This window comes from Myxocyprinus asiaticus, chromosome 39 (assembly GCF_019703515.2).
Source record: "Myxocyprinus asiaticus isolate MX2 ecotype Aquarium Trade chromosome 39, UBuf_Myxa_2, whole genome shotgun sequence".
In the NCBI taxonomy this organism is placed as follows: domain Eukaryota; kingdom Metazoa; phylum Chordata; class Actinopteri; order Cypriniformes; family Catostomidae; genus Myxocyprinus; species Myxocyprinus asiaticus.
In genome coordinates, this window is record NC_059382.1 from 10,532,567 (window position 1) to 10,546,416 (window position 13,850).

The window sequence follows — 13,850 nt, forward strand, 5'->3', positions numbered from 1 at the left end:
CGGTACAAATACATTTTTATAACTAAATGTTTTATATGTTAATATTAGTTGTGAACCAACAATAAAACAATTTACATTTATAAATTACATTAACCAATATTAATAAATGCTGTAAAAATATTGTTACTTTGTGATATCTAATGCAATAAATAATGTAAACAAATAGAGCCTTATTGCATTTTAATACTAAAAGTTGTATACGTTAACATTAGTTAATGCATTATGAACAAACATTGATGAAAATTAACAAAAGGATATTTATAAATTATATCAACCAAGATTAATAAATGCTGTTAAAATATTGTTCATTGTTCATGATATTTATATTTTGCATTTCTATTAACAAATATAACATTAATACCTTTTTAGAACTAAAAGTTGTACATGTTATTGTTACAATAGTTCAAGCATTATGAACTAACAATTAACAATTGTATATTTATCCATTACCCAAGATTAATAAATGCTGTAAAAATATCGATCATTGTTAGTTCATGATAACTAATGCATTAAATAATGTTAACAAATATAACCTTATTGCATTTTTAAAACTTGTATATGTATGCACTGAAATAACAACGAACAATTGTGTATTTATAAATTAATATTAATGAAGATTAATGAATGCTATTTCAAATATTGTTCATTGTCAGTTCTTGATATCTCATAAATTAAACAATGTTAACACATAGAACCTTATTGTGCACCTTTTATAATAATAATGCACAAAATTAAAGTTTTAGAATTTCTGTGCATTTGAACGGTTATGGATAAATTATTCTCATTATGACATTACTTATGATAATGAACACTCTGTCAAACGATGCTTAGTTAGCCATCTAATTTTTTATAAACAGATTTAAATTTTAGGAAGTGTTTTACGAATCTTAATGCAAAAAGTGAATAGTTATTGAAATATGTATGCATTATTTATTTATTTATTTATCTATTATTATATATATATATATTTGTCTTCACCTTATAAAACATTACCTATCATTCTCTTGTTTGGACACTGCATTACAAAACATAAAGATACATTTGTTTCCCCTAATCATGTCACTGCTGAACCCAAAAGGCTGCAGATGCTCACTAAACAAGTGAGATCCTTACATTCAACAATAAAAAAGACAATTATCTAAAAGCTTTGCCAAAATATCCTGACATGTTAATGCGCCTTTATTTTCCAGTTTGTTACACTTTTGAATAACTAACAAGCTAATCTAGTAGCTATTTTTCGTTCATTCCATTCTCTCATGTACAATTAGTACTGTGAGAATTAATGATTCAGGGAAGCAGCTGTACAATAAATGTATATTCATGACTCATGTGGTATTGACAGAACCTAACTTACTGACGAAGAAATGACTGAGTTTCTAGTAATTTTCTTTGTGATTTATCAGCACCTATAGCACTTCTTATAGCAACATAAACACTATACAGGCATTACACACATTTTATAAAGAACATTATAAGGCCTAACAGACAGAAATCAAAACATGCTCTGAGAGGAAATGTTTAAATATGCAAATATAGGTTATTAGGTTGAAATAAATGTCCAAACCTAAAATATTTTTAAAAAATATTTAAAAGTTTATACAAAAGGTAGAAACCCACATACAAGATTTTGTCACAAAAAGAAAAGATGCTGATAAGACATCCCAGGTTTACTACAGGGATAAAAGGTAATGTTTAGATGTCTGACATGTTTTTTAAAGCCTTCCTGACTAATTTATGTCATGACTTGAACAGTGAGGGATGAATAGCTACGTTACCCTTTATTCAACACTAGAGGGCATAAAAATAGAGGGGGCTTATTACTAGGACATACATGTAAAGGCAGATGGTCTAAACATAATGGTTTAACTATCTCAGAGTCATTTAGCACCAAACTTTAATTTTGATGAAGAGAAAACTATGTTTTTCTGAAGATGAAATGAAAAACTACAATAAATTGCTGAAAAGTGTGAGATTTCATATTAACTCTGGTTCACCCTCACAGATTTTAAGCAGAGAAAACCACTATTCCAGTTCCACCTATCCGCCATCCATTTAATGTAACCAAACTCGATACACTCATTTAATGTAACCAAACTCGATATAGAAAAAAACATATGCATGTGCCTCACAACAATCAATCCTGTTGTGCTTTCTGCTGTTCTTCTATTTCAATACTTAATGAAAGACTTAACAAACCATTATTTTGTCATCTAGTTTCATTCACACTTAGGTTTCCTTCACTTTATCATGTGTGAGGTGTTAAAATGGTGAGGTGGGAGAGCGGACCGTGTCGGCTGAGCTGGGAGAAATTTCTTCAGACTCCGAGGTGAAATCAACCGAGGAGAGGGTGGGGCCAGAGGCGCAGGTGGTAAGGCTGGAGGGAAAGGTGCTCCGGGTGGTACGTGGAGCTGCGGATCTCACATCCTGGTTGCATCTTCGTCTGAAAACCTGCCTCTCCTTATCAAGAGGGGTGGTCTGGGGAACAGGAGAGCATGTGACAGTGACCGGATGCTCGGGGGAATCATGGAAATTAAGCTTGGATAGAGTTCAGGCAGGACAAATGGGATTTCATTAGTCTGTGTTAAAGAACATTATACAGAAGGTGTTTTCCATGAAAAGTAAATCTATATAGATAAATTACAGCACAAACACATGTTAGAGATGGGCAATACCAATTATTTTCTTTATGATTCGATACCAAGCACTGTCATGGCCAATCTTGCCTATATCTACCAATATCAATAGCTCTAATAAATTTCTTTTTGGTGATTTAAGATGGGTAATTTTAGCATTTCACTTTATATTTAAAAGCCATATATTTGTATTTTATTTATAGGCCTAAACTGCAAATCAATATTTTTGTTTGATCATTTTTTTTAACAACAATAGAACATTTGAGGCAATAGTTGTTGGGGGGTGCGTGGGGGGGTGGGGCATGATTTGACGTGTGAAGTGTATGAGAGTTTTTAGAAATCCTCATCAAGACAATTAGACAAGGTTTAGACCTAACGCATTAATGCGCTAAAAAGCACTAGACACAATGCAATGAATAAAACAGAATGCAGATGTTTCTTAAGATGCGTTCTTAAAAATTTAAGTTCTTTTTAATCGGACACGGCATCTAAAAAACACAAAACTCTTGCGCATGATGCTGAAAAAGCGAGCAAGATGGATTGCAACGGTTAAAAATGTCTGTCTACTGCATGTTTATGTAGAAAAAGAATAGGCACATTCTGTGTGAATGCCCCCTTAGAGCCCAAGAACACTTGTTCATCATAAGAAACTTTTCATAAGGTAAACAAAACAAGTGCATTATAGTGCACTCTTCAGAAGACACGCATACTGTATGCACACCCAGCACGGAACCTCACATTTAAGCCAGTGAGTAACTCCTAACCAGCAGTGCCATAAACTCTGATATAGGTTCACACTATGTCCAGTGTCCGAGCATTTGAGTCAGCAAAAATGAATGCTAGTGAAACAGTAATCCAGAGGAAAGAAATGGACAAAAGCTGGCAAAGTGAAAGACTGACAAGCAAAGCACCACCAAATAGCCAAAACTACACAGAATGTGGGCTGAGCAAGGCATAAATGGCCCAAAAAAGCAATGCATCACTCTACTTTATAGCATGAGGCCAAGTGTGGAAAATAAGAGGCAGTGGTATGGAGACTGCCAGCACGTTGCCATGGAAAAACTGCCAGTTTGGGCTGCTCTGTGGGCATACCTCATCCAATACATCCCTGGGTGCGGGTAGCAGTCCAAAGACCCTGAGCGCTTGATGGTAAACCCCTCGTCCGGCTGAGCAGAGAAAAATGGATGCAACTCAACAGATCAGATTTTTACTTTCACCATATAAAACAGCACGAGTTCTAAGACTTAAAGTGCTGTTCATTACTCATGGGTTTATGTTGATTGGCTGTTTTACAATAAGAGCAAAGAGTAAGCCAAGTTTTAAATTACAAACACATGGTTAAGTAAAATAAGAACACATAGCAGTTTAACTGCAAATTAAGCTACAGTAATAATACAACAAACATACAAAGCAATGTGCAAACAAATCAAAAAGTGATAAAAAAAAACCAAAAACAAACATTTAAAGAATCAAGGAATGACAAACAACAAAATCAAAGCGAAAAACAAATAAAAAAAAAAAGTAGACTGTGAAAATATTTTCAAAGGAAGTATTTTGTTTATAATGCATTATTCTGTTTGTGTGTGCATTAATGTATTAATGTTATGCAATTTTATAAAAAACAAGCTATGCATGAAAAATATAATGTAGGACTTTTGAGTGGCTAACTGGATTTAGTTCCTGTCTTGACAACAGTGCTGACAGTCATTATGTACAGTGAAAGTGCAGAAGCAGAGGAAAAGATGCTACAGCAGGAGAAAATAATGTCACATAGGATGGCTTCTACCAGGAGAGGAGAGAAATGAGAGAAGAACAGCTGATGGATGAGTCAGATGGAGAGGCTTGAGATAAGAGCACAAATTTCAAAACCTTCAAGTGCTGTAATAACTCTTGAACAATTTGATATCCAGAAATAACTATATTCAAGTCTACTTCCTCTGTGCATATTAAACTGCGATGTAAAAAAAATAAAAAAAAATAAAAAAAAATAAATCCATTAGACATAAGGCCTTTTCACACCAAGATTGATGGACCAAAATGACACAAATTGTAAACAAAAATCACAACAAAAAAAAAGAAAAAAAAAATGTGTCAAAACTATTCAGCCCAGGTGAACAAACTTTCTGAAAAGTTTGAGTAGATAGCCAAAACGTTTGAATAAACACCATTTCTCTTTTTCACATTTCCAAAAAGCTTATAAATGTTACATGGTATTTTTTTTACACAGTTGAAAAAAAAAGAAAAAAAAAAACTTTGTTTCATCAGTGCAAATTTGTGCACTCAGTACTGTGTTAAAAGGTCACTAGGAATGCCCTGTTTGTTTATTTACTTATTTATTGTGGCATAAATTTGGACTGGGTATAAATAGGCCTTTGGTCTTCATCTGAAAAACTGAACCATTCCTTAAATTCTCCACAGCACTAACTAGACATTTAACAAACCTTATAAAAAGACATGGTTACTTATGAAGACACATTCTCTAGTATGTAAGTGATCATTTGTGCACCCATATTTGATTATATTGGATTTAATTGAGCTGGATTACATGAAGCAGAAAAAAACTTCAAACACAAGGGCAATACTGACAAAGAAAGACGTTAATTAGAGGAAAAGATTCTTACTGCTATGACAGAAACCCCTGCTGTGCTGCTGTTGGGTTTGGGACCTGTGTTGAAATGTTTTCTAATCTTGCCAGCCACAGACAACTGGTGCTCATTCTCCAACATTCTGTCATCCTGAGAAAAGATATAAAAACTGTTCAAATCTCTAGTCTACCAGCATTGATTTCCTGGTAATATTCTGAGCTGTAGCATACCAGTGCAATTTTTAGAACCGTTTATAATATATTATTTCAAATTTTTCTTTTCAACACTGAAATTATTCTGTTTGTGTCATGAAGAATTAATAGATTAAGTCTTACATTGACCCAGGGATGGTCTAGCACCTGTAGAGCTGTGTACCTCTCGTCGACTTCAACCTGTAGCATGCAGGTTATAAGCCCCTGTAGAGAGAGAATAAAGTCAGATTTATTCTTTCTGCTATACACAAACTACACATACAAACTCTGGTCTGGTACACTGACCTTTGCAGATTCTGATACTTTGTCCCAGTATGGAGGAGGGTAATCCAGCTGTCCCATCAGAATCTGATCAAAAAGAGCTTCTTGATCATCTGTGCTTCTACAGGAACAAATACATAAAGAGACTCATTATCAATTATTGTGTTATTGCAGAAAGAACAAAACGTATTGCATGCACTGAGAGAGCATTACAGAACCTGGCCACTAGAGTGCATAAGATTTCACAATCTAATTGTGTGAGTGCCTCAAACGGGCACAGTAATATAAAGCAACTGGTGAGATTCACATAATTAATTTCTCCAAAAACCAGTCAATGTCTAACCTTTGCTATTCTGAAGAGCAGTCTCTCAAAAATATTCCAAAACTAGTGGTATGGAGGTTAAGTGCTTTGCTCCACAAATCACCAAGTACTTTACAGCACTCTACTTACCCACGGAATGGAGGGAACCCACAAAGGAGTATGTACGTTATGACCCCAGCCGCCCAGATATCAACCTTCAAGCCATACCTGTCACAGAGAGAGGAAACACAACATGACAACACTCGGTGAGTTATATTCCAAACCAAGTGATCTTTAAAATACCCTGTGCCCAGTTGCTACAAGCCTTTTATGTTAAAGGGTTATTTCACCCAAAAATTTAAATTCTCTCATCATTTACTCACCCTCATGACATCCCAGATGTGTATGACTTTTTCTTCTTCTGAACACAAAGATTTTTAGAAGAATCTCAACTCTGTTGGTCTATTCAATGCAAGTGCATAATTGCCAGAACTTGAAGCACTAAAATTCACATAAAGGGAGCAAAACAGTAATCCATAAGCCTCCAGTGGTTAAATTAATATCTTCAGAAGTGATATGATAGGTGTGGGTGAGAAACAGATCAACATTTAAGTCATTAATAACTATAAATTATCCTCCCTGCCCAGTAGGTGGCGATATGCATGAAGAATGCAAATTGGCAAAAACAAAAGAAGAATTTGAAAGTGAAAGTGGAGGATTAAAGTAAAAAAAGGACATTAATATTTATTGGTTTCTCACCCACACCTATCATATTACTTCTGAAGACATTGATTTAACCACTGGAGTCATTTGGATTACTTTTATGCTGCCTTTATATGTTTTTTGGACCTTCAAAGTTCTGGCCACCATTCACTTGCCTAGAGAGCTGAGGCATTTTTCTGAAAATCTTTGTTTGTGTTCTGCAGAAGAAAGAATCTGGGATGGCATTAGGGTGAGTAAAAGATGAGAGAATTTTTTTTTTTTTTTTCTTTTTCTTGTGAACTATCCCATTAAAAAAGATATATATATTTATTTGTTGCAACTGGCTAATGGTCTGTCTGCTCTGCTGTGAATGAGAACATATTTTAATTATGTATTCCTTTGCTAATGAAGATATGACTCACCCCATCTCTGCAATGATCTCTGGAGCTACATAAGTTGGGGTGCCACATATAGTGTAGAGAGGTCCATCTACAACTGTTGCCAAGCCAAAATCCCCAAGCTTCAGAGACTTGCTTCTATCCTGGTGCTCATAAATCTGAAACACATTCATAAAAATGTAAACACACCAACTTAAGACTTTAAAAGACTTGTCTTGACCTATTTAGATACATGGAACAACTTAATTACTTGTTTAATAACAAAAGTATTAAATATTGTATTTGTATGCTTATGTGTTTAGTCTGGCAAACAGGTGCCAAAGGAGAAGATCAAAGTGGCTCATGGGATTCCAGACAAGTTTTCCAATTTTATTAGCATTATGGCCAGAAAAACTGGAGGAAATAGATGCATAATCTCCAAAGATTGTGGTTAGTGTATTTTAGAATTCTTGACTGCATGCATTAATCTTATCTGCCACAACTTTGCACGTCATGTGTGAAAGGCTCAAGCAGAAAGACATGTATCACTCTCAACACAGTGTTGCCTTTGAACTTATTAGATGGGTCCTACTGGACTAGATCCAACATTAAGTTGAACTATCTTTACTTTAGAGAGTGCCCAAGAAGGTTATTTAAGGTTTATGCTGTTGAGTAGAGGAAAAAGCATATTGCATCTGTCTCTCACAGATGTGAGTGTCAATCCAGGCTGTGTTTGTGAAAGTGACACTTTGATACACCATTTCTTCTTTTATAGTGACAAGATTCTCTCTGTCACACATGAATACTCGCCAGGAGATTCTCAGGTTTGATGTCGCGGTGAACAATGTTAAGGCTGTGCAGATATTTGATAGCGCTGGCCAGGTTATGCAGCATGCCGCTGGCGTCCCGCTCCGTGTACTTGTTTGAGGAGGTGATGGCATCAAAGAGGTCACCGCCCTATTCACACAAATAAGCGGCATACACACAAGTTCATCACTTATTCAGTGACATTCTCTGTGTTGTCATAAAGAGAATCACTATCAGTGAGCCAAGGTCCAATTTAAGTATATACATTTGGCTTTGTACACTTCATTAGTGAGATACAGTATAAAGAAAATGATCTGGGAAATGGGATTGGCACACACTGCAGGCCAAACTAAAACCTCTAAAAGTCACCCGCATGAGCACCATGACTCAATTCAAAATTTAAGACTCACTAAGAAACTTTACTGAACCTTGGTCAATTTTATTTTAATTTCTAAATGTAGAAGATAGCAAGAGTCTAGATATCTTTATAACATTTATGAAGTTATGTCAAAGAAAAGCATATACTGGAAACATTCTGTTAAGTAAAAGTTTGTGGAAATTTATGAGATGTTTCACCTTTACTAGCTCCATGACAAGGTAGAGCTCGTTATAAGTGTCCATTTCCTCAATCAGTAGAACAATGTTTGGATGCTTCACTCTCCGAAGTATAGATACCTCATTCTGGATCATGTGTTCCTATAAGCCACAATCAAGCCAAATAATGTGATACTGATATTCTTGAGTTTTTCTTACAGGCCATGTCATTACCATTACAGGAACTGTCACTTGACCAAAACAATGACAGCAAGTAAGAATCATTCATTATAAGTGCAAAATGTTAACTGCATTTTTACAATTTGTTCATAGAACGGGATTCTTCAGAGAATCATAATCCACCATGGAAAATATCATCACACCTTCCCCCTGCATTTGCTTTTGTTGATGACCTTCAGAGCATATTCTCGGCCTGTGGATCTCTCCATACATTCTCGGACCACGGCGAAGTTCCCATCCCCAATCATCCTCCCTACCTTGTACCTCTCTGCAATGGAGGCAGGAACCTGAGGACAATCCTCCATCAACTCAGCTGGAAGAAAATAGATTGCATGTGAGATGTAACATTTTGATGAAAACAATAATTGAAGACCAGTTGATTAAGATCTGTCTATGACTGTAGATATATATATGGCCTTAGCTTGTGATGTCCTGAATATGTCCTATTGATTAAGTGGAATGGTCTAATCGATCACAACTGAGGTTTCCAAAGTTTCTAAAGAACTAACTTTATCAAATACTTTTTAAGTATGTGTGATGGGAAACACATGCTCTTGTAAATGTTCTCAGGGTTTTGTCACCTTCACTGCCTGGTCCATCACCCTCGTCCATGGAGCTGCAAACCTTGGTGGAGGCCAGAGAAAGGGAGGATCCACTATGCTGGGAGCCCTGTCAGAGAGTCAAGGTGAGTCAAGGCTTGTTAAAAACCACTTTTTCACTTTTTCATTCAGTTATACAAGTGAAGAACCAAAATTATTTTTATCACTGAATTATCATGTAAAAAATGTAATATTTTATTGCAGTATGGATTAAATGCATACTAAATCGTAGACCAGAGATATCATAGAGGGAAATGAAAAATAAGTTTCTATGGAAAAAGATTGGGTGTGCTAAGAATACCTCCGTACTAGAGCAGGGCATGTGAGGTGTATTTCACTGATGTTTCCTGAACTGACATCATAAAAAATATCCTGCCTGCTGTTAGCCAGCACAAAGAAATGTTTTTATTTAAACACACCATCAGAAAATAATACTTAATAATGCGAAAAGGTAAGGGAAAAAAAAGATATTTTTTTTATTATTTCATCAAATCACTGAAATTGTAATTAAAAAAATTGCCAGTGGATGTTAATTGAATTAAAACACAAATAATAAAATAAATGTTGCCTGTTTGTCTTCAGGCAATACATTTGCATTTTCACTTTCGACTATTAATTAAGCTACTATAAACAATCTTATGGCATATGTGTAAAGAAAATAAATCATTGTTTAATTGCAGGAAATTTAAATGCTGACAGCATGTAAATATTACAATTAATCTCTTGATATTTTGCAACACAACTTTTCTATACAATAGAACACAAGACTATCCATAAAAAATAAAAAAATAAAATAAAAAAAATAGTACCCAAAAAGCAGTCTTTGGATGAACACAGGGTAAACCTAAACCACATGTTGCTAAAGCATATGATTTGCATCTCTCATCATCAATATCAGAGACAGTGTGGAACTAGAAAGGGCATACAGCCAGGTCAAGAGGCTCATCTGTTGTTGCTAGGCAACATTTTGGGTGAACGTGGAATTATTCAGTATAGATGTGTGCAAATGTAAGTCAGTATAACACTTTATTTGCAAATTAAAAATGTGTGTAGCATCTGCAATAAAATAAGGGTTAATCAAAAAGATCTGAAAATGCTTGATGGTTGCAACTTAGTAAAAGACACAACAACTAAAAAGAAAGCCTGCTCCTCTAAGTCTTACACAATATAAATGTATTTAAGCCATTTATGAGACCTAGGTCATTAGAACAAATTTAATCATGTGAAAGGTTTTTGGAAGGAAAGGTCTTACCCTTCGTCTCCTCAAACTGGCTGGACTGGTTGGAGATGGACTGGGAGATTTGCCTGATCGTGGAGTGGACAGCTGACTGCCTGCTGTTCCGTTAGCTGAAATGTAGAAGAACAAAATTAAAATCTCAGGCACGGTCAGATTAGATGGCTTTCCTCTGATGAATTAATATCTCATTGATGATATGATTGTATGATTGTTATGAATTTTATATATATATATAACTTATATATATATATAACAAAAAAAGTCATTTTTGATCAAATCTAGACAGGCCCCATTTCCAGCAGCCATCACACCAACGCCTTATCCTTGAGTAATCATGCTAAATTGCTAATTTGGTACTAGAAAATCACTTGCCATTATATCAAACAGTGCTGAAAGCTATTTGGTTCGTTAAATGAAGCTTAACATTGTCTTTGTGTTTGTTTTTGAGTTGCCACAGTATGCAATAGACTGGCATGTCTAAAGGTCAATATTAGATCAAAAATGGCAAAAAAGAAACAGCTTTCTCTAGAAACTCATCAGTCAATCATCGTTTTGAGGAATGAAAGCTATACAATGATTGAAACTGAAAAAGATTTCATTCAAATGTGTACACTACTGTCTTCAAAGACAAAGGACAACTGGCTCTAACAAGGACAGAAAGAGATGTCGAAGGCCCAGATGTACAACTAAACAAGAGGATAAGTACATCACAGTCTCTAGTTTGAGAAATAGACACCACACATGTCCTCGGCTGAACTACCCGCTCAACACCAGTTTCATGTACAACAATAAAGAGAAGACTCCGAGGTACAGGCCTTATGGGAAGAATTGCAAAGAAAAAGACACTTTTGAAACAGAAAAACTAAATGAAAATGTTAGAGTGGGCAAAGAAACAGACATTGGACAACAGATAATTGGAAAGGAGTGTGGATCTTAATGCCAAGGATCTGCAAAGCTGCCATTGCTGCACATGGAGGATTTTTGCTCTGATGAGAACACTTTGAAGTAGTTTAAGTTTTTTTTTTTTTTTTTATTGTAATAGTAATTTTTCATGTTATTAATGTCCTGACTATACATTGTGATCAGTTGAATGCCACCTTGGTGAATAAAAGTACCAATTTCTTTCCAAAGGAGCAAAATCTGCACATTATTCCAAATTTTTGGGCTGCCAGTGTATATACTATATACTGTTTATGTTGCATTTGAAGAATTGCTTGAATATGTAATTCTAGGCTTTTCAAAATTATTATGGAAAACAAGCAGTCACAGCATTTTCTGTGAAATAAAAAGCAAAAGCACAGAGGACTAAGCATGTTTGTTTTTCTATCATGGTGGGTACTTTCCATTGACTTCTAGTGTTTTACAATGAACTAATGACATTTACTATCCCCTAACCACACCAGTAAACCTAAAAATCACATAAACCTATTTGCATTTTTAGATATTAAGTAGTGTCTTAGCTAAAATCTAAAAATGCAATAAGGTTTCTAAATACATCAGTCTATTTTCAATATTTTCACATTTCAATAGTATGAAAAATTTACATAAAGCTGAATTGAATAAAGTAAAATACATGAGTACAAATTAAGCATTAATGTGAAGTATTTACGTTTAATTAAATACTTCACATTATGCTTAATTCATAATAATTACAATTGTTAAAGATAAATCGATTCAGTTTGATGGAAATTTGTCATACAACAGTGTAATAGCATAAATAATGTGTAAATATTAAAAATAGACTGAAATATAGTTTTAAATTCAGCTGTTTACCTCATATGGACCATTAGCTCTTATAGTCCCCATAATATTGGTGAATTAAGGTTTTACTATCATTGTTGGGACATGTGGTCTCCACAATGTAGGAAAAATTTGACCCACACACACTTCACTATAGATAGATCCCTCATTATTAGAAGCATACACATGTTCAGAAATGTGATAAAACTTGCATCAGGTCTCAAGTATCATAGCAATGAAAAATGTGCAAAGCTTCAAAACGTATCAACACTTCAATCCGATCCAATGTGAAACTAAAAAAAGAAAAAGAAAAACACATTAACTTACTCTCCACCACCCTGAGCAATACGAAATTTCAACGGGTAATAGAATACGAAAAATCTCACCACCTAGCATTTCAAGCAATCAAATCATCTTTACGAATATTCAGCCCCATCTCTTTATCCTACCTGCTTTAGGGTGCAACAGGTTGCCAGAGCAAATGGCGATTCCTCCAGCGCTCATATTAACTGTCAGACAGCAAGAGCATGAATGAGTAAGGGAGAAGAGAGAAGGTGTATGCAGTGTGTGTCTGCTGGCCGATTATAGGCAGAATGAGCTTTCTGCGCACACCTTACGTCAAAGACAGCCACAGAGGGAGGAGTTTATCTCATAAACATGCCATATCGTAGTTGCAGCTCTGTTTGTGTGGGTGACTTCAAAAAAGATCTCCAAAAAGATCTCGTGGCAAAACAGAGTGGAGATGTTTCTTAGTGGAGCAGATGACGTTGTGTTTGAAGTGGATTTCTGAAGTATCTTAAGCACTGTGTGAATACAAATAAAGCTGTTTGAAGCCATGATTATGCTATAATTCAGTGGCTTCAACACTAATGTGATTTCATTTAATATATCAATATCATTTAAGATACCAGCAGTATGTCATTCTGTGTGTTTGTGTGTCACTCTGTGCTTTCTCACCATCTGTGGTACGTTATCATAGCCTGGCATAATTCAGCATGTAGAGAGAGTGAGAATGCATCATAGTGTTATTTTGGGATTGGAAAACAGATTTGAAGGACTATCAGATCAGCCACCATTTATGTGTGTGCTGAACGACAAACTTGGTTAATGAGTAAATGCAACCAGTGAGGGGAAAACACATTAGTCATTTCATGTCTGTGAGAGGATGATAGTGACATGGAACAACATTGAGGACTTCACTCACAGACTGGATTAGACTTCATATTAAAGGAATAGTTCACCCAAAAATGAAAATGCTGCCATTATTTACTAACCCCAATGTCATTCCAAACCTGTATGAATTTCACTCTTTAAAGGAACACAAAAAGAAAAAAGTCTTCACACAGCTTTTTATCATATATTTAAAGTTAATTGTCACACAGTGATGTCAAGCTCCAAAAAGGACAAAAAAACACCATATAACCACAGTAAACGTAACTTGAGCAATATATTCCAAGTAGCAGGCGTGCAGGTTGGACATCATGACATTTTAAGGATGGAGTGACATAAGGGTGAGTAAATAATGACAACATATTCATTATTTACATAATTGCTTGCATTTTAGATGATGGTTGATGTCTGTGGTGAGTGAGATACCTTGACATTATGGCTTTAAAATCAAC

The 13,850-nt window shown here is 35.1% G+C and overlaps 1 protein-coding gene across 2 annotated transcripts in view; it reads right to left on the reverse strand.

The window, feature by feature from the left end:
• Positions 1-381: 381 nt before the first annotated feature.
• Positions 382-13,850, reverse strand: part of LOC127430101 (serine/threonine-protein kinase DCLK1-like) — a 62,153-nt gene continuing 48,684 nt past the window's right edge. Inside the window, exons 6-17 of one of the 2 annotated variants that reach the window (XM_051679574.1) lie at positions 10,504-10,598; positions 9,234-9,321; positions 8,796-8,965; positions 8,455-8,574; positions 7,882-8,028; positions 7,117-7,250; positions 6,143-6,220; positions 5,716-5,812; positions 5,554-5,634; positions 5,255-5,368; positions 3,726-3,799; positions 2,281-2,475 (exon numbers count right to left, since the gene is read on the reverse strand). In XM_051679574.1, coding sequence (XP_051535534.1) covers positions 2,418-2,475; positions 3,726-3,799; positions 5,255-5,368; positions 5,554-5,634; positions 5,716-5,812; positions 6,143-6,220; positions 7,117-7,250; positions 7,882-8,028; positions 8,455-8,574; positions 8,796-8,965; positions 9,234-9,321; positions 10,504-10,598 — 1,256 coding nt within the window. In that variant the 3' untranslated portion in view covers positions 2,281-2,417. Of the gene's footprint in view, positions 2,476-3,725; positions 3,800-5,254; positions 5,369-5,553; positions 5,635-5,715; positions 5,813-6,142; positions 6,221-7,116; positions 7,251-7,881; positions 8,029-8,454; positions 8,575-8,795; positions 8,966-9,233; positions 9,322-10,503; positions 10,599-13,850 lie in introns of both variants that reach the window. The other variant, XM_051679573.1, reaches the window with a different exon arrangement.